Source organism: Apis cerana, linkage group LG4 (assembly GCF_029169275.1).
Source record: "Apis cerana isolate GH-2021 linkage group LG4, AcerK_1.0, whole genome shotgun sequence".
NCBI lineage: Eukaryota > Metazoa > Arthropoda > Insecta > Hymenoptera > Apidae > Apis > Apis cerana.
Window position 1 is genome coordinate 5583524 of NC_083855.1, and position 23468 is coordinate 5606991.

The 23468-nt window shown below is 19.7% G+C and overlaps 2 protein-coding genes across 7 annotated transcripts in view; one reads left to right on the plus strand and one right to left on the minus strand.

Moving 5' to 3' along the window:
• Positions 1 to 30: 30 nt before the first annotated feature.
• On the plus strand, positions 31 to 4465 carry LOC108003414 (anaphase-promoting complex subunit 2). The gene is made up of 8 exons (XM_062073777.1): positions 31 to 806; positions 1000 to 1432; positions 1626 to 1864; positions 1962 to 2142; positions 2233 to 2458; positions 2553 to 2737; positions 3255 to 3800; positions 3915 to 4465. The coding sequence occupies exons 1-8, from the start codon at positions 732 to 734 to the stop codon at positions 4352 to 4354; spliced, it is 2325 nt and encodes a 774-aa protein (XP_061929761.1). The 5' UTR covers positions 31 to 731; the 3' UTR covers positions 4355 to 4465.
• A 549-nt stretch (positions 4466 to 5014) lies between these two features.
• The window catches only part of LOC108003416 (protein held out wings), a 34400-nt gene continuing 15946 nt past the window's right edge, over positions 5015 to 23468 (minus strand). For 2 of the 6 annotated variants that reach the window (XM_062073782.1, XM_017065644.3), the window contains 6 exons: positions 23104 to 23220; positions 21666 to 21809; positions 21386 to 21488; positions 20436 to 20738; positions 13884 to 14011; positions 5015 to 9364 (listed from right to left, as the gene is read on the minus strand). In XM_062073782.1, coding sequence (XP_061929766.1) covers positions 13929 to 14011; positions 20436 to 20738; positions 21386 to 21488; positions 21666 to 21809; positions 23104 to 23220 — 750 coding nt within the window. In that variant the 3' untranslated portion in view covers positions 5015 to 9364; positions 13884 to 13928. Of the gene's footprint in view, positions 9365 to 13883; positions 14012 to 14575; positions 20739 to 21385; positions 21489 to 21665; positions 21810 to 23103; positions 23221 to 23468 lie in introns of those variants that run through there. The other 4 variants (XM_017065640.3, XM_017065642.3, XM_017065641.3 and 1 more) reach the window with 4 other exon arrangements.

The following is a 23468-nucleotide window of genomic DNA, read 5'->3' on the forward strand; positions in this document are numbered from 1 at the left end:
GTTCCCCTTATTTATATATTTCATTTGCAGTACTCTGATAAAAATGGTGCTGATTTCCGAATTTATAGTATCTCTGTCTTTTTTCCATTATTTATCTAATTTATTGCTAATTTATTATACTTGCTCTGTAAAATTTATACGTTTCAGAAAATATTTATAGTATGAATATTAAATAAAATGTTTTATATTTTATTTTAAAATTTTATTGAATTTTTATTAAATTTTCGATATTTTGTTGTTTATATTGCATAAATAATAATAACATTTATAATTGTATAATTTACATTAATATCGATAAATAATAATAATATCTATAAATAAACTTAACTTTATATATAATAGCATTATATTAAATATTATTTTATGACAGGATCTTATAAGTTGATATTTATATTTATTATATTATATAATAAAAAATAATTTATGAATAATTTATAGGTAATTCAATTTAGAATTAAAACATTTATGAATAAAATTCGATGGATTTCGTTTATAATATATATTTCATATAATATAAATTTCATATAGCGAAATAATACGTATATATTATCCTAGAAGATTCTCATATTATTGTTTACATGTGTATAATGTTTTCATAATGTTTCCATAATTCAGAAAATATTGCTTAATTTATGTTTTGAAAAATTATATTTTCAATATTTATATATATAATTTACATAAATAAATTAAAAAGAATTTGTATAAGTGAAAATTATATTGTTACGTATAATATGGATAAATCTGAGAGTAATAAAAATGATTTTTTTCTTCGTATACAATATGCATTTCCTATTTTATATGAAAAGGTTTGTTTATATTCTATAAATATTTATTATTATTTATAACTTTTACTTTATAAATAATATCTTATAAAAATATCTAAAAATATATTATTAATTATTGATTATTATTTTTTTATATTTTATTGATTATTAATAATCAATCAAATAGATATAATATTCTTGAAATATGTTTTTAATTTATATTTGTTTTTTATAGATTCAAAATGAATGCTCAGATAAAGAATTTATTGATGTGGTTAAAGAAATAAAGACATTGGATTTAACACAATTTGTTGAAGATATAGTTATTTATCATATAGAATTATATATTCGACAAAATGTAGCACCTGCATTTTGGAAGAAGTTTACAAATAATATAAATGAACAACAAGGTTTTGAACATTTTAAAAGTGCAATAGATGGATTATATACAAGTTTAACAGAATTTTTACCATTATTGAAAAGGTTAGAATATTTGATACAAAATGAAACAACTCAATCTATAACAAATGGAAATGTATTAAGTCGATTTAAATTAATTGTGCGATCTACATTATTAAGTCAATTGCCACTTCACTATGAGCATATAGTTGAACAATTTTATAAAATTGCATTCAATATATTCTGTAGTGCAGATGGTTCTGCGCAAGGTATTTGACATTATAAAATATTTTATTTGTTCTTAATTTATTTATTTAATATTTATTTTTATAATCTTTTATTATTATAACTGGCTAAATTTATAATTTAATCATAAAAAATAATATAATTTAAGCACTTAAGTATATAAATGTAATTTACAGTGTATAAATTTAAATTCAAATAAAATTATTTATTTTACAGTGACTATTGGAAGTGATCCTGGAAAATGTATGGGTTGTTATCAAGAAGTAGAAAAATGTCAATGCCAGATGATAGTATATATGTTTCATGAAACAAATGGGAAATTAATTGAATTAGAATTATTAGAAAGATTAGTTGGTAATGTTCTTACATCATTGATACATATACGTATTAAAAATCATGTGAGTCAATCATGTGATAAAACATTTGATGTATCACAATTAACATCATTAGAAAATGTAAGATTTCATTATATTTTATTCATATAATATAAATTATATTCATTTACTGAATATCCAATAAATAATGTAATCAATATTTTATATTTTATTTTAGTGGCTTGAAACAGTTGTTATGAGTTGGTTAATAAGAATATATTCTGGTGGTTTCTCAAAGATTACATTCTTAAGTGATCAAACTCGTAATGCAATAGATAAATTTAAACAGAAATTATCTCATTTCTTATACGAAACATATACAAGATTTAGAATTGAACAACTCTTTGATATTATAATAGGTCATAAAAATTGTTTCAATTCATATATATTCTTTTATATATACATATATATATTTATATATTATTTTTATTAATTTTTTTTATTTGTAGAATATCCTGATTCTCAACCTGCAATAGATGATTTACGTGTTTGTTTAGAAAGAACTGATTTACGAAAAGTATTAATAGAAAGTTTGCAAGAAGCTTTAAAAACAAGATTATTACATCCAGGTGTAAATACACCAGATATAATAACTGCATATATTGCAGCTATAAGAGCACTGAGACAGTTGGACCCCACAGGTGTTCTTCTTGAAACAATAACAGAACCTATTAAGTAATTATTATAAAATATTCAAAGTATGAATTAATTTATTAAATTAATGTTATTATTGAATTTGCAATTTATTTGGATATTTTTAAATATTTAGAGTTTATTTAAGAACCAGAGAAGATACTGTACGTTGTGTAGTAAGTGATTTGCTTGATGATTCACCAAGTGATCTAGCAGATGAATTAGTCAAAGGTGAATCTTTACAGTTAGATGATGGTTCTGGTGATGAAGAAAATGAAGATTGGGATAAATGGATGCCAGATCCTGTTGATGCTGATCCTGGTATGTTCATAATGTATTAAAAAAATTAATTAAATCATTGAATATATATTTTACATTTATGCAAAAACAAGATAAAGGAGTAATTATAAATATGCATGAAAATATTTATTTTTATCATTAATCATTGTGTTTGATTAGATAATACTTAAGTAAATTATTTAAATGATTATTAATATTAACAAATATAAAAGGATAAAAAAATTCATTTTATGATTATTAGACTTATTTATTATTGACCTAGATTGATTTGAATATTTTTGATCTTTTAAAATATTTAAAAATTTTTCATTAAAAAATATTTGTAATAATTTTAATACTTGTCAAATTCATTTTTTAAATAACTATTTTCATTTTTGATATTTATTATTTAACTTCTTTTTTAATATTTATATAATTTTTTTTATAACATTTTAAAATATTATTTTTCCTATTATCTTATATAACACAAAAAATTAAAATAAAGCATGTATTTTTATTTACTAATATAAAATATATTTTAATTTTTTTTTTTCTATAGCAAAATCAGCACAACGCAGAATGTCAGATATAATATCAATGTTAGTAAATGTATATGGTAGTCAAGATTTATTTGTAAATGAATATCGTACATTGTTAGCAGATAGATTATTATCTCAATTAAATTATCATACTGAACGAGAAATTCGTCATTTAGAATTGTTAAAAAGACGTTTTGGAGAAAATCAACTTCATTATTGTGAAGTTATGTTAAAAGATGTATATGATTCTAAAAGAATAGATGGACATATACAATCTAATACTAGTTACACTTTAGAGAAAGATCATTTTCCTACATCTGCATTAATATTATCAGCCCAGTTTTGGCCACCATTTAAAGAAAATTGGAAATTGGAGTTACCTAAAATTGTACAAAATCAATTAAATAAATATGTAAAAGCATTTGAAACTTTAAAAGGAAATAGAACACTCTGTTGGAAACCTCATCTTGGAAATGTTACATTAGAAATAGAATTAAAAGATAGAAAATTAGATATAAATGTAACACCAATACATGCCACAATTATCTTACATTTTCAAGATAAAAGTAAGAAATATTTACATTTTGTTAATATTTAATTCACTATAGTTATTTAATTTTTAAATTTTCATTAAATTTATTATTAATTTATTAAATGTTATTATATTATTGAATTTGCAGAAGAATGGGCTCTAGAAGAACTTGCAGAAATAATGCATGCCCCTGCAACTGTATTAAGAAGGAAAATAACTTTTTGGGTTTCCCAAGGTCTTTTAAAAGAAATTTCCAATGATATTTTTATATTGCAAGAAGAAAGTTCAACCAAAAATAGATCTGTAACAGACATTGTTGAAGAAGAAGAAATAGAAAGTGCAATGGCATCTGCAAGTGATCAAAGAGAAGAAGAACTTCAAGTGTTCTGGTCTTATATTGTCGGCATGTTAACTAATTTAGATTCTATGCCTCTAGAAAGAATTCATCAAATGTTAAAAATGTTTGCATCTCAAGGTCCAGGAGCAATGGAATGTGGCTTACCTGAATTGAGGCAATTTCTTGATAGAAAAGTTAGAGAACATCAGTTATTGTTTTCAGGTGGTTTATATCGTTTACCAAAATCATAAAATTATAATTATTATAATTATTTATTATAATTATTATATTAATTATTTATAATTATAATGATATGCAATAAATCTATTAATATTTAAAAAATTAATTTCATAATAATAAAAGTTTTTTATATCAAATTCAAAATTTATAGACATATTAATAACATATTAATAACATCATTAAAGAATAGAATTTATATTAATATTTAAATTTTATTATGCACTATGCAAAAGAAATCAAATGAAATTCATTCTTTTCTAATTTATGAATTATATTACAAACAGAAAATAATTGCTAATAATATAAATAAAATACTAATTTATACATAAATAAAATGTATATACACATAATAAATTCGATAGTAATGAAGTTGAATTCATAGCATCGTAGATTGTAAATATTTATAGAATTTTAATATATTATATAACATTATAAAGAATCAATATAAGTACATAATTAAATTATAAATATTTTATAAATTTTAATAAAGTTTGAAGTCACATATTATTAGTTTTACTCAATTACAATTTATTTTTTTAAATCTATTTCATTTGTACTTGAAAATATCATTACTATGTCTTTACAGTAATTTCCTTCATTCTTTCTAATACGTTTAAAACAATTTTAGTAAATGGAAAAACAAAGTACATTTAATAAATAAATCTTTTAAATAATTTGAAAATAAAATTATTTTATATTTTGACCTGTATTTACTACATATTTTATATTGTTGATATGAGTATCAACAATAAAATAAAATATAAAACAAATCATTTTAATAAATTTTGACAAGAATTAAGCAATTATTGTGATAGATGTAAATAGTAAATACAAATATGTTTATTAACAAAACTGTATTCATATCACACACACACACGCGCGCGCGCGCGCGCGAGACATACATACAAACGTACACACATATAATGCATATGAGGGTACATACACATGATGTTTGTATTATAATTATAAATTTTAATATCTTAATTACATTTTTAAAAAATTTTTGATTTAAATAATGAAGTTTTTTTTCAATATTTTATAGCAATATTTCATATTGTTATTATATTTAATATACATAGAAGTAAACAAATATATTTTTTGTTATTATTGATCATTAATAATACCAATTAAAGATTTGTATTAGTATTATTAATATCATCATATCAATATAAATATTTTACATATAATATTTATTAATTTTATTTCTCTTATGATTTTTTTTTAAATTTTCAAAAATTCTGTATTTATATTTTATAGCATAATATGCGTATGTACCTGCAATACTAATATAAAGCTTAAAAAATATGTAAGTTCATCTACATATAAACAGTCAATAGATATATATAATAGTTTAACAATATATTGTCAATAGATATCCACTTGTTTCATCATTAATATTTGTATCAAAAGATGACAACTTATTGAAACGTAAAGTTGATAAAATGTATACATAAATAAACAAAAAATAAACAAGAAACTAAAAATGAAATTCTTCATTTAAATAGATTTATAACAGATATAGATTTAGAATAGATATATCATATATTTTTGATATCATAGTAAAAAATTAATAAATAGTTGATTGATCTATTTATATTTCATATTAAGTTCTAGAGAGGTCAGTAAAACATTTGCTTATTCATACATATATCTAGTAATAATACGATATGCGTAAAGGAAACAAGTAAATATCTATTTTAAGGGAAAGTTAAAAAGTGAAGACTATTTTGCCGAATTTAAAATATATTAAATATATTGGATTCAATATATATTCAATTAGATAACTAATTCATAATCTATATGATAATAATATACTTTTAAGCTGGGAAATGTTTAATTTTTAAAATATATTTTTATTTTTACACATTATTATATGTCATTGTTATATATTATATAAATTAACTTAAATGTCGATTATTATTTTTAATTTTTGAAATTTAAAATATTTTTATTTTAATTTTTTTTTTATCATTAAAAGAAATTACAATAAGAAATTACTCATAATGAATAATATATAAATTTAATAAATGATTAATATTATTATTAAAAAAAATCTTTATATTCGTTTCGTTAATTATGTGTTATATATTATAAATCAATAAGAAGATGAATATACATATTCTAATCATATTATTGCACTAAATACACGGCAAAAGTTTCATCAATTTTCAACTTCCCCTACTCCTATATGAATTTGTAAAATATTTATGTTTCTTTTGCATAATATATTTTTAGTTATACATTGTAGAATATAATAATTATACAATATAATAATTCTAATCATATTGTAGAATATAATATAATGAATATACTACTTTAAGCTATAAACTTAAGTAGAATTCAGATCACTCTTAGAGTACAATTAGATCAAGAAATACAATCTATTTACACAAAGTAATAGTTGTCTCTTCTTATCGAAAATGTTTGAAATGCTTGTATAAAATACAAGCTTGTTATATAGATTACTAAATATACACAAATTAACATGATAAAAAGTTCTTATTAATACATGTACATATGGCAAATCTAAAGAATCAACAAAATATTCTTGTATATCTAAATGGTATATTTAATAAATCAATCTCACATATAAACACTCTCATCTATATAGATAACTTCATTATATAACATTATAAATGTAGATATATTGCAAATAACGAAAAAGATAGTAAACAATTTTTTTTTTTAAAACAACTGTTAATTTTGATTACGATTTGTCAAAATATCAGTTTTGAACATGATCTTTTTTTATCTACATTTATTAAAAAAAATAAAAGGATTTTTATGCAAATTTATCTAAATACGCAAAATTGAAAATATTCATAAATGATCAATATCTATTATTTTACAAGTAAATTGCACCGTAATATTATATAATAGAATTTTTAAATTATAAAATAATAAAGTGTTATATCTTTTTTATCTTAAAAAATGGAGATTCTTTCTAGCCACACAACAAACTATTTAAAGAGATATTTAATATTCTTAATATCTATTTAACATAATCGAATATTTTGATTTTTTTCCTTTTTTTTGATCAAATTAATAAGAGTTAGTAAATTGATCAAATTAATAAGTAAATTTGAAGAAACAGATGTAAAATATTTAGTCTATAAGAATTCGTTTATATTATATTATGTAATACGTATTTAAAGTACGTATTAATATTACAATTAATTCATATGCCATTAAAACTTTATCTATGTAAAAAATTGTCTTACTTAACATTAAATAGAAATATTCTTAAATTTGTATCTTCAAGTTTTTTTCTTTTCCTGAGTCAAAGTATTCAATTCACTTAATCAAAATGAAAACAAATTTTGATTTTATATTGCACCTATTACATATGAATATATTATTTTCTATATTACATAAAATATATAATATTATTTAAATTTTTAGCCCATTTTCTCTCCCTATTCATTTTGCTCTAATAAAGATGTAAGTACTAAATTAATATAACTATTATGCAAAAAAATTTCGTTTTATAATCTGCGATTAAATAAAAAAAAAATGTGTATATCGCAATATGATTTCTTAAAATGAATTTTTTTTATTTTAGACAGAACGTTTAAAAAGTGTGATATAACAAAAAATGAAATTCTTATATTAGCAACAAACTAATTTAAAAAATAAATTAATAACAATATTATTGTTAATTGCAATATTATTATCTATTAATTATATATAAATATTCTTATACATGCAATCAAATAATTGCATTATGCTCAATCATGAAGTTATCTATCTATTAAAATAATCTCAATCAAAATTTATCTTAATTATAAATATATTAGATGTTGATTATAAATATAAAATGCATGTATTATTAAAAATTTAATATTTTATCATCATTACGATGATTGAACTAAGTATTTTCAGAATATTTTCTAAAAACAATGTATAAGTATAATAAAAAAAAAATTATTATAAATTTCTATTTATAATAATGTTATAATAGTAATAATGCACTTATTAATGTTTTATGATATATATCGTTAGAAATTCAATTTTTATTAATCACATATATTTGAAAAATGATATCAAAGTTATTAAATAGAAATTGAATGAATCAATCTAAAATATAAATAAAATAACTAATTCATGAATGAGAAATAATAATAAAAAATTAATTGAAACAAAAAAATAAATCTTAAAAATATATCTTAATATCACAATATTTTTATTATTATAAATTATGCCAAACAACTTTTTATAAATTATTCAATGATTCTCAACAAATATTTTATTAAAAATCAATCATTTTTTAGTTATATCACGCTTTATGAAACATTTTATATATGGAAAAATTTGAAGTTTCTTAATAACGTATTTTAATAACGAATAAGTTAATATTTTATGAAAAATCGAACTGTTTCATAAATTGTATCAAGAAATTATATTCGGATTGTATCCGATATTTAAACAAACTGAATCAAAAATCAATCATTATTGAATAGAATGTATTATTATTAAATAATAATAACTCGAATGATTCTCCACTTATAAAATGGAGAAAAAAATTAATAATAAATTATATTTGCATTGTTAATAAATTTCTATTCATTGAAAAAATCTGCATAATAGAAAAATAGGCATGATTGTAATTCATTGTTGCGGAATAGAATAACTGTGTGTTGAAAATCAAGATACATTTAACCATGATCCTATTTAATTGAATTTATATAATTTAAATTGAATGATATATTTCTCATTGTTCGAAAACAGAAAATGAATCCTTTTTCATCAATAAGTAACTCAATCAGAGACTTAATTACCTGTCCGACGTTGAAGTAAACGCCAGTAAAAGTAAACGCTAACAAAACGAGCAAAGCAATTTAAACGAGCTATACAATTTAAAAACACGAGGGTACAGGATGGATAAACTTGACGAAGAACAGGGCTGGTGATGCGAACGACGAAGGTGGTCATCTGGTTGGTGAACCGATCGAACGCGGATGTTGTTCCAGAGTCCAGGTGTTAGCACGGGGCGAGTGGATTCCATTGTTAGCACTCCAAGCCTATAGGCCATGGGCAACCAAGGTTAAAAAGAAAGAAAAGAAAAACAGTTTGTTAGTAATTTAATTATGATTGATTCATGTTAACATTAAGTTTTTGAATAGTTCGATAGTTGAAAGAATAGTTAGTGGGAAGCACTGCCTTTTCTTATTTAATTATTTAAAATTATACGATTAAAAAAAAAGAAATCCATTTACACGAATCTAATAAAAGATTTGTTTCATTTATTTTAACGTTTTGCATACACACATAAGAAATAAAAATTAATATATTAGAAGAAACGAATATAATAAAACAAATAACGACTAAACGACTAACAAGCAACTGCTTCGCACTTCCTTTTGGTCAATATTAGTATATAAGCATTTATTTCATACAAAACATGATATGTGATAGAGACATTGTCGGAATATTATATATCAACGAAATAAAGCTCATACTTCGTTACTTGTCATTCATCGTTTAATAATTAATAAGCTCTCTAATTATCGAAAAAATAATAAATTTCATATGTATATGATTTGACAAAAATAGTTATAATACTTATAAAATATTAAAAAAATGATTCTTTTTTATAAGAAAAATTTGATCGATTATTAGAGAGTTAAAATTATGTATTTTAGTTATAAGTTTTACATAATCATGTACCCTCCCCGCGCTTAGGATAGTTGAGAAGATAAATCGTACAAAATTTTAAAACAAAATGATTTTAAAATATAAACAAATGTAAAAAGCAGATTTAGAATAGTAGATGATAAGATGATTTAGTTATTCAAAATGCAAGGAATTCGTTATTTCCCAAAAAACTTGGTATCATTTTGTAGGCAGCTTGGGTGTGCACCTGCCACCAAATAGTAGCGTTAAATGACATTGTACGTGTGTATGATATTAAATACATAGTTACAGTAATATTATTACTTTGAATCGTATTAACTATAACAATTAATATCCTATCCACAAGCAGGTATCAAAAGGCAATGAATTACACGCGTGTTGTACAACAAGAATCTATTGTACAATCTTTGAAAAAAAGCATACTGTTGCATGGTGTTAAAATTTGTATATATTATACTATATATATATATATATATAGCGTTAATTGTCTAGCAAAATATATAAAAAGGAAATCCTATATATATATATATATAATAAATTTAATAAATTTCATAAATTTTTTAGCTAATTACTTGTTTGTCTTAATCAAATCATTTTTATTTCTATTATTACAGATAATATTTGTTTTTTCATTCATTTTTCATTCATATGATATAAACGAAAGATTATTAATTATATAAAAATATAAAATTGTTTTCTACTTTTAAATTCAAAAATAATATTACATTATAATAAATATTGATATTAGAATGTTACGAAACACATCTAATGTTTTTTCGTTATAATTTTGAATTATAAAATTTATAATTATTTTTTTCTCTTTTTTTTTCTTCAAACTTTGGATGATTTTAGAATTAAATTAACTCTTTAATACTGTAACATATAATAAATTTGTATGTAATATTTCTTAAATATTACTTAAATATAAAATGATACAAATAATTAAAGTATATAAATTACTTTAAAATAACAAACATTTTTTAGTTTTCATCTAAATTATTAAATTATAGATATATTGCTATGAAATATATTATATACACTACATGAAAATATATAATACTATATAAATAGAAACATCAAGTTAGTGTCAACTTGGCCGTGTGGAGCATTTTTGGTTAGTTTTATAAAGACAATGCATAGTTATACGTTTCGTGTAAAAAAATGAAATCGCTTCTATAATAAAGGTGCCATTATAAATTATGCGTGGTATTGTTAGTGGTGATACATAAAAAAGGATAGGATGCATTTTTAGGATTAAATTATGAAATATTTTATTTCTACATGTAGAAGTTCACCAAAAATTGTTATTAAAAAAAAAAGAAAATTATTTTATGAAGAAACAAAAAAAACTTGAACTAATAGAGTAAAATTAGTTGATTATGTTTTCTTCTTGGGATGCTAAAGAAAGTTACGATAAAATTAATATGATATTTACAGGAAAAAAATTTAAGGTAAATACGTATATTTTTAAATTTGTATATTTTCGTGCGATATTAAGTGATGTCCTGGATTCAGGTGGAACGAAAACATCCTAAATTGAAAAATAATACAATAAAATAATATTTGAATATATGTTGATATATAGCAAGCCTTCGCATCGTATCGTAGTACCACCCCTGTCATCTTCGTTCGAAATAAATAAACTAATATTTTGTATTTTATATAAATATTTATTTTAAATGCGCGCGTGATACGCGCGCATATACACGCATAAAACGGCAGACGTGAATGGAATGAATAAGTGTTCCACAGGCACAAGTTGCCAAAATATTAATCAATTCTAATATATGATTGTAATCTGATCGTGATTATAGATTTTTATATACGTTTATTTAAAATATATATATATATATATATATATATATATATATATATATATATTATGTATAAATCTCTTGTGGTAATGTTTCGAAATCGATTTCATATTTATAATAAAATAAATGTTTCATCTTCTTCTTTCCCTTTTACTTTTATTATTTTTAATTTGTATACTTTATTTTATACATTATTATTTAATTATTAATAATTATAACAAATAATAAACACTTTTTTTAATACTAATACAAAAGTGCGAAAAATTGATATAAAACAAAAAAAAATAGATAGGTGCGCACCCATACCATACCGTAGTTTCTCGATCATCTATTTTCTTGTTTTATAACATAAAAAAGAAAGAATGACTAACAATATTTTTTTTAAAAATATTTTTAATTTTAATACCTAATTGCGGGGAGTTAACATTACCTTAAAACCTTAAAGCTTTTATGATCAAGTATATAAAAAAAATCTAAAAAGATGTAAAATATATAAAAACCTGTAATGCTACATATATTTTATTAATTTTATTAATTTATGCGACAACAATAGTTTAAAATTATTTATATAAAATAAATTAAAATTAATAAAATTGGAGTGTTTTATAGAAAAAACTAAATTATTGATATATTTCTTTTTTTTTTTCTTAATTTAAAATCTCCTGTAGAAAAATATGAATTAAAATTTATTTTTATAAAAATATAAAATTTATATTATAAACATTTTTTAAGTAAAAACCAAACATATCTAATTGAAAATTACATATTTTAAAAAATCTTTAAATATAAAAAATCTAACAAACAACACATTCAAGATAAATATATTTTAAAAATTTTAAAAATAAAATTTTAAAATTATTTATTTCATTAATTAAATATATATTACTACGACATAATTAAAAATATTTATAATTTTTGAAAGAATATTCTAATATATAGGCTATTTATAAAATCTTTGTAATAATAATATTATAAGCTTTGTAAAATTCGTAACATAAATAATATAAATATATAAAAATAATAAATAAATTATTAGTTTTTTAAAACTAAAAAAAAAAAAGAAGATAGAATGAAGAAGAAAAAGAATTTCTTTCTAACAAATTTCAATAATTTTTCTCAAACTTTGAAGCTTTCTCAAAAAATTTTATCTTTATATATATTCAAAATTTTATACATATACATATATAGTATATTTTTTTAATATATGAGAGAATCATTATATTATATTGTAAACGTTTTATAATCAAATAATAAAAAATATTTTTATTTTGACAAATTTCTGATAAAGAAAATTTCAATAATGTATCTTCATGATATTCATTTCCACTAACTTGAAATAAATATAGAATTTCGCATTACAAATAATTAATTATCTTAACATTAATATAATAGTTGAAAGTAACAAAATTCAAGAAAAATAGACGAATTCTATAAAAAAAGAAATTTCTTTTACAACTAACGCGAGCTATGTGAAAAAAAAATACAATTAGAAATGGGACGAAACCTAATTTTCAGATTCATGAAACTTGAATTCGAAATTAAGGTTTCAAAATAATACTCGAAATTTTCAGAATTCAAAATCTTTTTTTCTCCTTCTCTTTTTTTCTTTTCAAAAATTTTGTCAAGAAATTTTAATTAATTTTAATTTTTGAAATTTTTCAAATATAAATTGGTAATCAAATTGGTAATAGAAACAACTATCATTTTTTTTAATTTACAAAAGTTTTGATTTCTCTATAGAAACTATTGTAATGCAGAATTAATTAAAATAAATTAAATTTAAGATTAGTATTGATTAAATAAAAATAAAATCATATTACAACAATCAGTTCTTACAATCGCAAAATTAGCAACAAATTTCGAAACTTTTAAATTTTTAAACTTTTGAACTTCAAAGAGTTTTAAAATTTCGAGTATCATATTTCTAAATATAATATATCTAACAGCGTGATATCTATATATCTGTATCTTTATAAAAATATATATATATATATATATATATACATGTATAGAGATACATAGTATATAGATATTATAAAAATAGAGTAAATCGGAATAAAATATAAAAGTAATACGTTTCTAGGAAACTAACCTTTTCGCGGAGGCGCGTATAGTATTGCGATTGCGCTCTCCGGATTCACGACAAAGCACCAGCCCTTTGATAAGGGTGCTCGCGAATCTGACCCAAGTGTCTACGTTGTTTCGCAGCGGCTGCTGCACCTGTCCCCAACATACAAATGTGTATAATTCATCTGTTTCCATATGTATATATCAATTTCCAGTCCTCGGCAGGTCACTTAAACAATAATAGTAAATTAAAATTATCCATAAGTTGATAATTAAAACGCAAACCAATACTTTTTTGTTATACATTTTTTCATATATTTCCTTCTCTCTATTTAAATTTTATATTTCATATTTGTATGTGCGATATAATAAATCAGAAATTTTCTTTGCCTTCTATTAGTTTGCGTTCAATCGAGCAAATTTTTAAATTCAAAACAAAAATATATATTTCATATCATACATATCATATTCATATTATATTTCATATATGATATATCTGATATGTGCGATATATTAATTAATATAAAATCGTATATTGTATATATACATGTGTATTAATAGTATTAATTATTAACATATATTGTATTATTTTAACGTTTTAGTATGTATATTTAAAGTATTTTTATCATTCTAAAATTTTAATTTTTTTCATTAATTTATAAATAATTAATACTTTACATCTGTATATATAAAAAAAACAAACAAGAAAAAAATATATTTAACAGTAAAACATTAATTATATTAAACTGTCGTTATTTTTTAACATTCGAAATTTATAGAATATTTATTAATCTATTAATTAAACTTAGAATGCTTAAACTACTAATACGCATATATATCTATTTGAAAATTATTTAAAATGAATTATAATTAATTATAAATCATTTAATCACTAATTTCTTATATTTATAATACTTTTAATTTATCTTAATATTTATGTATTTTCAAAATCTGATGTAATTTTTATATAAGACTTCAGATAGATCAATATGACTTCTTCTAGAAGTGAATAATTATCCGTCTTATATTTTGTTATTTAAATATGATAACATTAATTTGACTCTTTAAAAATATATTTGTTTCATGCATAATCATCGTAAAAATAATATCAATGAAATATTAAATATGTACATTACAAATTTTCATTTTTTTTTTCTTTCTTATTATCTATCGAATACATAATATATTAATACTTAATACTAATATAAGTGCATAAAAATATTTGGTCCCTAAAATATTGTTTTTCTTGTTGCTTTTTAAATCTATAAAATTTTAAATTTATAAAAAATCAAATAAAATTTTGTTAGAATAAAAAGTTTAATAAAATAAATTTTTACATATTTTATATGTAAATTGCATTTAATTATTATTGAAATAATTCTAGAAAAATTTGAAACATTTTAGTATTAAATATAAAATATTGTGACAATATTAAAAGAACTTAACTTCTTATTTCTTATTAATATTTAATTTTCAATTTTTTTTCCATTTTTGAATCTATGAATTTTTATAAAAATATTGAAAATAAATTTTATTTTTTTAAAGAAAGAACAAATAATAAGACAATTTAAAAATATAGCTAAAAATATAGTTTTGGTATAAAAATTTCAGAAAATGTTACTAATATTTCCTAAAATATATAATCTTATTAATACAATACTAAAAATTATTTATGAATATTTTTGGTTTTGATAAATTTCATTTTAATCAATTTTGAATTATTTTTAAAAAAAATTTTTACTATAATATTTGAACCTGAAAAATTTATATTTTATGTGTTAATGTAATATTTTATTTAAGCGATGATTAGTAAAAAAAAATCTATTGACATAAAAAAGACTAATTTTCTTTTAAGAGATATATATGTACATATAATAATTATTTTCCAAGTTTTGGTGACAGTCGTTTATAACAATTGTTTTCTCTATTGTTATAATAATTAGTGATTTATTTATAAATCAGATTCAATTATTTTCAGAAAGTAAAAATGGATAAAGTAAAAATATATAAAAAATATCTATTTTTAATTTCTAAATGATAACTATTATTTATGCATAAAATACAATTTCTAGATTTAAATATGTCTATTATATGTTTCTTTCTCTAAGAGAAAGATATATACAAGATATTTTTGTACGATGATTCTCTATATTCAATATATGACAAGAATTGAGCGCAATTTATTCATCTCAATTTAATTTTCTTAATCTTTAAATAATTTATTTTTACTTTATGCACACCTAATATATATTCTAGCTTCAATATATATATCGAATTTTTTAAAAATATTGTAATCATATATTTGAAAAATATTTATTTACATAATTTACAATTTCAATATAGTTTTCAATATGATTTAAAAAGATAAAGAATAAAATGATGAAAACTAATAAAAACGAAATAAATAGATAATATAATATATTTTTATGCATATAATTAGAAATATTTAATATGTCTAATTATATAATTTTTATAAAAAACAATTATTAACATAGAATAAAAGAAAAATAGATTTATAACTAGAAATATAGATTTGTAAATTATGTATCAAATTGTTGTACATTAAATTTTACATAAATTTAATAAGCGTACATTTAATGTTTATTTATTTTTTATAGTGTAAAACTTTAATAAATAATAATAATATCATATGAAATGTAAGAAATGGCCTTACTCTTTTGACTTAAAGTATTTTCATTTTTCAAATGCGATATAACTTTTAAATTTATTTATATCTTGTAAAAGGCCTTAAAATACTTTAGGACTGAAAATAAACAAATTTCTCGCATCAATGAGAATAAAATACATATAATAAATATTTAAAAATATAATTCCACAATATGTAATAGTTAAATTTATAATTATATATTTATAATTATTTATAATTATTTTAAATTTATAATTATATTTCAAAATTTGCAACAATAAATAAAATATATTAAATTATATTTTATGTTAATGAAATTTATATTAATTTGTATTAATATTAGTAAAATTTATATTTGACTTATTGCACTTATAAAAATTAAATTCATTTGTATAATATATCATATTAATTAAATATAAAAACTAAAAATCTGAAAATATAGAAAAAAAAGAGATATATTTAATGTTTTCTTTGACGAGAAATTGGTTTATTTCTTTTCTTAATTTCTATTTTTTAAATTATATCGATAATTTTATTAAAATTACAACAATAAATAATATTTGATTATTTCATTAAATATTCGTTATATAATATATATTTATATATATATTTATATATATAAATATATAATCAATATGGCAATGCACCACAGAATCGAACATACAAATGTATTAACACGTGCACATTCGTTCTTTTATATTCTTTTAAATAATACAAATAAAATACATTATATGTCATAGGATTTGATATATTTAAAAAATAAAACTCTCTTTTAATAATGTAAAATATAAAAACATTAATATTTATGTATAAATATTCTATATCCAAAATTAAGTTATTAATATAAATCGATGTTCTAAAAATTTTTTCTTCTAAAAAAAATTCATAAAAGCGACTCTTTTTTTCATATTCACAATTGCAAAATTTAATAAATTGCATAAATTTATTGTTTTATATGAGCAATATATATCCTCAATCATAATTTTTAAATTACATTTGAATCGATATTTATTCGATCTATTTAATTAGAATAGATTACATTAATTAATATTGTTAATTAATATTTTATTTTATACGAATATTTTATATATCAGGAATTTTTTAAATAAAATCTATATCAAAGTTTTATTGAATTTTTGATTACAAATTTTCTTATACTATAAATGTAATATATGAGCATATTATAATATTTAAATGCAATAAGAAAATGATGATAGAAATGATATAAGAATATAAATAAAATATATAAAAATTATAAATAAAAAACAAACAATATAATAAAAAATTGTGTAATGAATATAAAATAATATAAAAAATATAATTTTACGAAAAATAAATTTCAATCAATCTAATTTTTAATAAATAATTTAATTTTGATAATTATTTATTCATGTACATATTATATATAGAGAAAATTATTATTATTTTCAATTATAATAAAATTTATAATTGAATTGAGAGTATTTTATTTTTCAAACATATCATATCTACTGAACACATTGATGATTTACACTATGTGTAATAAATGGTAACGAATGTATGAGTGTATAATTTGTCATATGATAATCGAGTATTTTATTGACAAAGAGAAGATTCGTCTTCATTTTTTAATCGATACGATTATGCGTAACTATGTATATACATATATGCAAATCGATTTCTTATATTAATCGCGTAAGAGTTTGAATACTGTACGTATTAAAATCTTGTTTTAAACAATTAATGAAATTCGAGTATATAAAACAAAGGTGTTAAAATATCTTAAAAAATCTCAAGAAAACATAATTTTAAAACCACATATCATACTGTGATAAATTTTGAATAAAAATGTGGTTGATTAAACTTTTTTAAATCATAATACATACTTTAATAAATTTGTAATTATATAAATAGAATTTATAATTCTATTAAACAATACAGAAACTTTAACAATAAAAATTTAACAATATACAACCTTTAAGGAAATAATTCTTTTACCATTGAAAGTAAAAGAAAAAACAGTCATACCGGATATAAATAAATAATATTGTTACTCAAAATATAAAAGAACATAAATTATTTATAATTTTACGAAGTTATTCCAAAAATTATTTAAATATTTGGAATAATCTAAAAATTAAATAATTTTTCTTATCAAAATCAATATTTTTCTTGTTCATATAAATACGCGATATGATACAAAAATTTAAAATATTATATGTTTAGTATTTTAATATCTAGCAACTATTATAATTCTTTTTTTGGAACTCCACGACTTTTTCTTTACGATATACATATCAAATATTTCTACTAGCTGCTGTTTCAAAAATGCGAGTTATAATGTTATTGAATAATTAACCATTGTTAAATAATTATCAAAACTGATACGACTAGCAAATGACTGATGTGAATTTCTTAATATAAACCTTCAATAATAATACAATCTAATAAAATAATAAAATAATACAATCTAATCCTATTACCTGAAATAATATCAAATTTTTAATTTTTTTACTAATTAATAAATTCTAATATTAAAATCATCACGATTTCCATGCCAATCAGAATGATAATCACAAATTTAACGTAATGATATCAAAAACAATAATAACATTAATAAGATTATATCAGTAATAATAAAAAGATAATATGTAATGATAATAGAATTCTATAATAATAATGATATTAACTATAAATAATAATAATATCAATAATAATAATGATAATATTAATTATAAATAATAATAATATCAATAATAATAATGATAATCGCTTTTAAGTGCGACAAAATAATTTACGATATAACTTTTTCACGGTATATACAAAAAAATACATATAAACACATATGTAAATATGTATTTTTTTGTTTATCAATGGAGAATTCTTTTATTATTTTTATTTTCAAAAAAATTTTGTGTTTGTAAAATGGTATGTATATATTTATATACATATATTAACATTATTATACAGAGTAACCATTGTTATACTTGTAACTTATAAAAAATTTTTTTAAGAAACTTCACGATATTCTTTCTTCGTAGTATTGAACTCTGATAAATTTGGAAGATTAATATTTTAAGATTAATAAAATGTTATGTAATTGTTTATATAAAAGTTAAGAATAAAAAATTTAAAAGTATATAATTTCATAATTAATATCTAAAATATTTAATAAGTTTGTTTTTATATAAATAAATATTTCATTTTTTCTAAATATATACAATATATTTTATAAATATATTGAAAAATATAATTTTAATTTTTGAATATTCAATTTGACATTAGTTATTACTATTTAACTTCAATTATTTATTTAGATCGATAGAAAATTTAAAATGGAATAGGATACTCTGTATACAAAATTATACCATTACATCATATGAAAGTAAATATAAAATAAAATTTTAGCAACAACTTTTTCCTTTTGCAAAGTATATAAATATTTCATAATTCATTAATTATTATTAGATTCACTTAAATATACTTAAAAAAGATAGAAGAAAGAAGATTCTCCACAAAAAAACATTAGCTTAAAAATTGATAAAAAATCCAGATATATTATATTGTTTTTCATTTCTTTCAATTATTTCTTTTATATCTCTTTCCCTTATTTTTTTCGTAAATTCTACTTCATTTTTATTATAATTGTTATAAGATCGAAAAGAGATCAACAAGAAAAATAGCAGCAATAATAATGATAGTAATAATAATAATAATAATAATAATAAGAATAAGAAGAAGAAGAAGAAGAATAAGAATAATAATAATAATAATAATAATAATAATAATAATAATAAGAATAATAATAAGAATAAGAATAAGAACAAAAATAAAAATAATAATAATAATAATAATAATAATAATAATAATAATAATAATAACAACAATAACAATCGAAGAATATTCATGAAAAATGTTGTTGCAACTAAGATCAGCGTGCAAACAACCCACCAGAATGATCAGCTGCTGTGTAATCCGTGAGAAGAGGCGATGCTGCTAAGGCTGCGTAGTTGGCGTAATCAGCATATGGTGTGTAAATTAAACCATGTGGATCACCGGCAGAAAGAAGCGATCCTGGTGGGCCGGAACCGTTCAGAAGAGACGCTGCGGTCGTTGGAACAGATATCCGTGGCGAGAGTATTAATGGTGCTCCCAATGGAGCACTGGGCGTCCTCATAGGTGTGGCCAAGCCTGGAAGAAGTCGCTGCGTTTCTGCCGCAGCCGCTGCAACACGTCTCCATTCTTCATCACAAGCTAAAATATATAATTCAAAGAAAGTAGTTACAAAAAAAACTGAATTCATTTTCATGTATGATTATAATAAAACAATAATGACAATTTATTTGTAGAGAATAAAAAAGTATATATATATATATAGAATTCTTTATATATATATATATTCTTTATATATATATATATATATAAAGAAGATTAATACGTAAATATACGTAAATATTCATCTTTGGAGAGTCGATTCTAAAAATTAAAATAAATACAAAATGGTATACAAAAATATCAGTTGAAGCTTATTTATTAAGTTATAAATTAATTGTATCAACAATTTTGTATTAAATAAAGTCAAGATTAAGCAAGATAACGATGCAACGAAGATAATTTATTTCTATTTTGATTTATTAATTTATTATATAAATATATTATATAAATTTTGATTACTTATAATTTAATAAAAAAGCTTTAACCGATATTTTTGTATATCAATTTTTGTTTTGACTTTTCTTGATTTTTCAAAGATGTTTCATAAATATATCAACAGTTCGTATAGTTATTTTTATGTTTACAAAATATTTATTTTATTATATTATTATTAAACTAATGTATTATATAAATGTATTATATTTTATTATAAAGTAAAAAAAAAAAATAAATTTTAAGATATATACCTGTAGCTGCTGCAACTTTTGTGTTAGAATCTCGGTAAGTACCGTTGATAATAGCAAGTTCCATTAATTGCCGTTTCTTTAGCTCATCTTCTCCATCAGCCTGCTAACAATTAACATAATTAATAAGAAATCATCAATATTGTTTAGATATTTCATGATATAATCTGAAAGATAAATATATTATTTTAATCATTTTTTTAAATATAATGCATCAATTAAAAATAAAGAAAAATGTTACAATAAATTTAAATATTATAGTTAATAATAGGAACTTTCTCACCACGGGAACAAGAAGTTTCTTGACTTCTTCTACAGCTCTGGCAAGCTTTAAAGTGGCACGATTTTCAGTATCCTCGACTGTCAATAAAACATGCAATTCATCCGTCAGATGTTCCCAGTTTGGTTTACCTCGGTTTAACTCTTCCTAATAAACGAATTAATATTACGTAATATAATAGCATAACTTAAATTATGATAATTTAAATTAAATTAAAATTTATCTAGAACTATCTAGAATCGATATTATTCAATATAAATATTAATTTTACAATAAATAAATATTCTATTAATTTATTTTTAATCAGTATTATATATTTATATTTCTTCTAAAACTATTAATTACCTATTAATTAACTATATAATTAATTCAAAAATACAGATAATATTTATATATGTTCATTTAATCATAAAATAAAATTACAGAAATTCTGTGTGTGTGTGTGTGTGTGTTACATATATATCAATATAGGATGATTAAAGAACTATTCATAACTTTTAGATTATATAGTAATTATATAGTATAGTATTAATTGTTATTTAGTAAATAAAATAAATAAAAAAAGACTTAATAAAAATGGATTGAAAAATTAATATTTTCAAAGTTATAAACAATATTTTCATCAAAGTAATTTAATCAACTTTAATTGATGAGTTTAATTGTTTTAAAAGCTATCATACTGCATGTAAATAATGTAAATAATAAAAAATTATCTATCTTTCTACTTTATGCACATTATGACATAAAATTATTTTATTAAAAAACATCATAAAAGAAATTCTGTTAAATACTTTTTAAAATTAGTAAATAATTAAAAAAAGTTAATACAAAATTTTTCAAGTGATAAAGACGATATATTATTATTCAATCAAAAAATTATATAAATGAGTGAAATGAAAAAAATGTGTAAATAAAAAATTTTTTCTTAATTAAAAAAAATAAAAAATATAAAATAATTCATTGTTTTTACATAATATATTAATTCAAGAAAAATTAGTTGAAAAATTGTTTATAACTTTAAAAAATATTAATTTTTAACTATATTATTTTTTTTTTATTTGATGAGTATTATTCAAAAATTATAAACTTTTTTTTTAATTATCCTGTTCTTATATATATATATATATTTGTTATCAATTTGCTCATAATCAATTCAAGATATTATTAAATATATAAAAATAAAAAATAAATTTTACATTCTTATTATTATTTTATTATTTTATTATTACGTATACTTACGGTAAAATTTTTTCTCATTAATCAAATGCAGCTTGGAAATAATATTTAATTTAAAATTGCAATATTAACACTATGTATTTTTTTTAAAAAACTTAAACATTTTTTAAAAACTTTATAATATATATCTATATATATTATAAAAATGCATGAAGATACATTTATATAAATTAATAAGATATGGATATACAATAAAAAATTTTACCTTCTTTTTATCCCTCATAGACCCTTTCCCCCGAACCATAATTTTACATCCTGTTTCTTGTTCTAATTGTTTGGCTGTCATTCCTCGTGGTCCAAGGATTCTTCCAACAAAATTAAACTATAACAAACAAAATTATAAGCAAATTTTGAAAAAAAAATAAATGTATATGACTGAAAATAAATTTTTCATATTATTATTATAAATTTTTTTCATATTTTTAATTAAATAAAATTATATAAAAAATTTTGTTGTTTTATAACTTTATGTAAATGAATAGATTCAACATATATATATTATTATGTATATTATTCTTTGAACTATATAATCTATAAACTTATTTGACAAGACATCAAATTAAAAATTTC

Coding starts and splice junctions, on each gene's coding strand:
- LOC108003414 (XM_062073777.1), top strand. CDS start 732: ATGGATAAATCTGAGAGTAATAAAAATGATTTTTTTCTTCGTATACAA. Junction 2,143..2,232: donor ACTCTTTGATATTATAATAG/GTCATAAAAATT, acceptor TTTTATTTGTAG/AATATCCTGATTCTCAACCT. Junction 2,459..2,552: donor ACAATAACAGAACCTATTAA/GTAATTATTATA, acceptor TTAAATATTTAG/AGTTTATTTAAGAACCAGAG.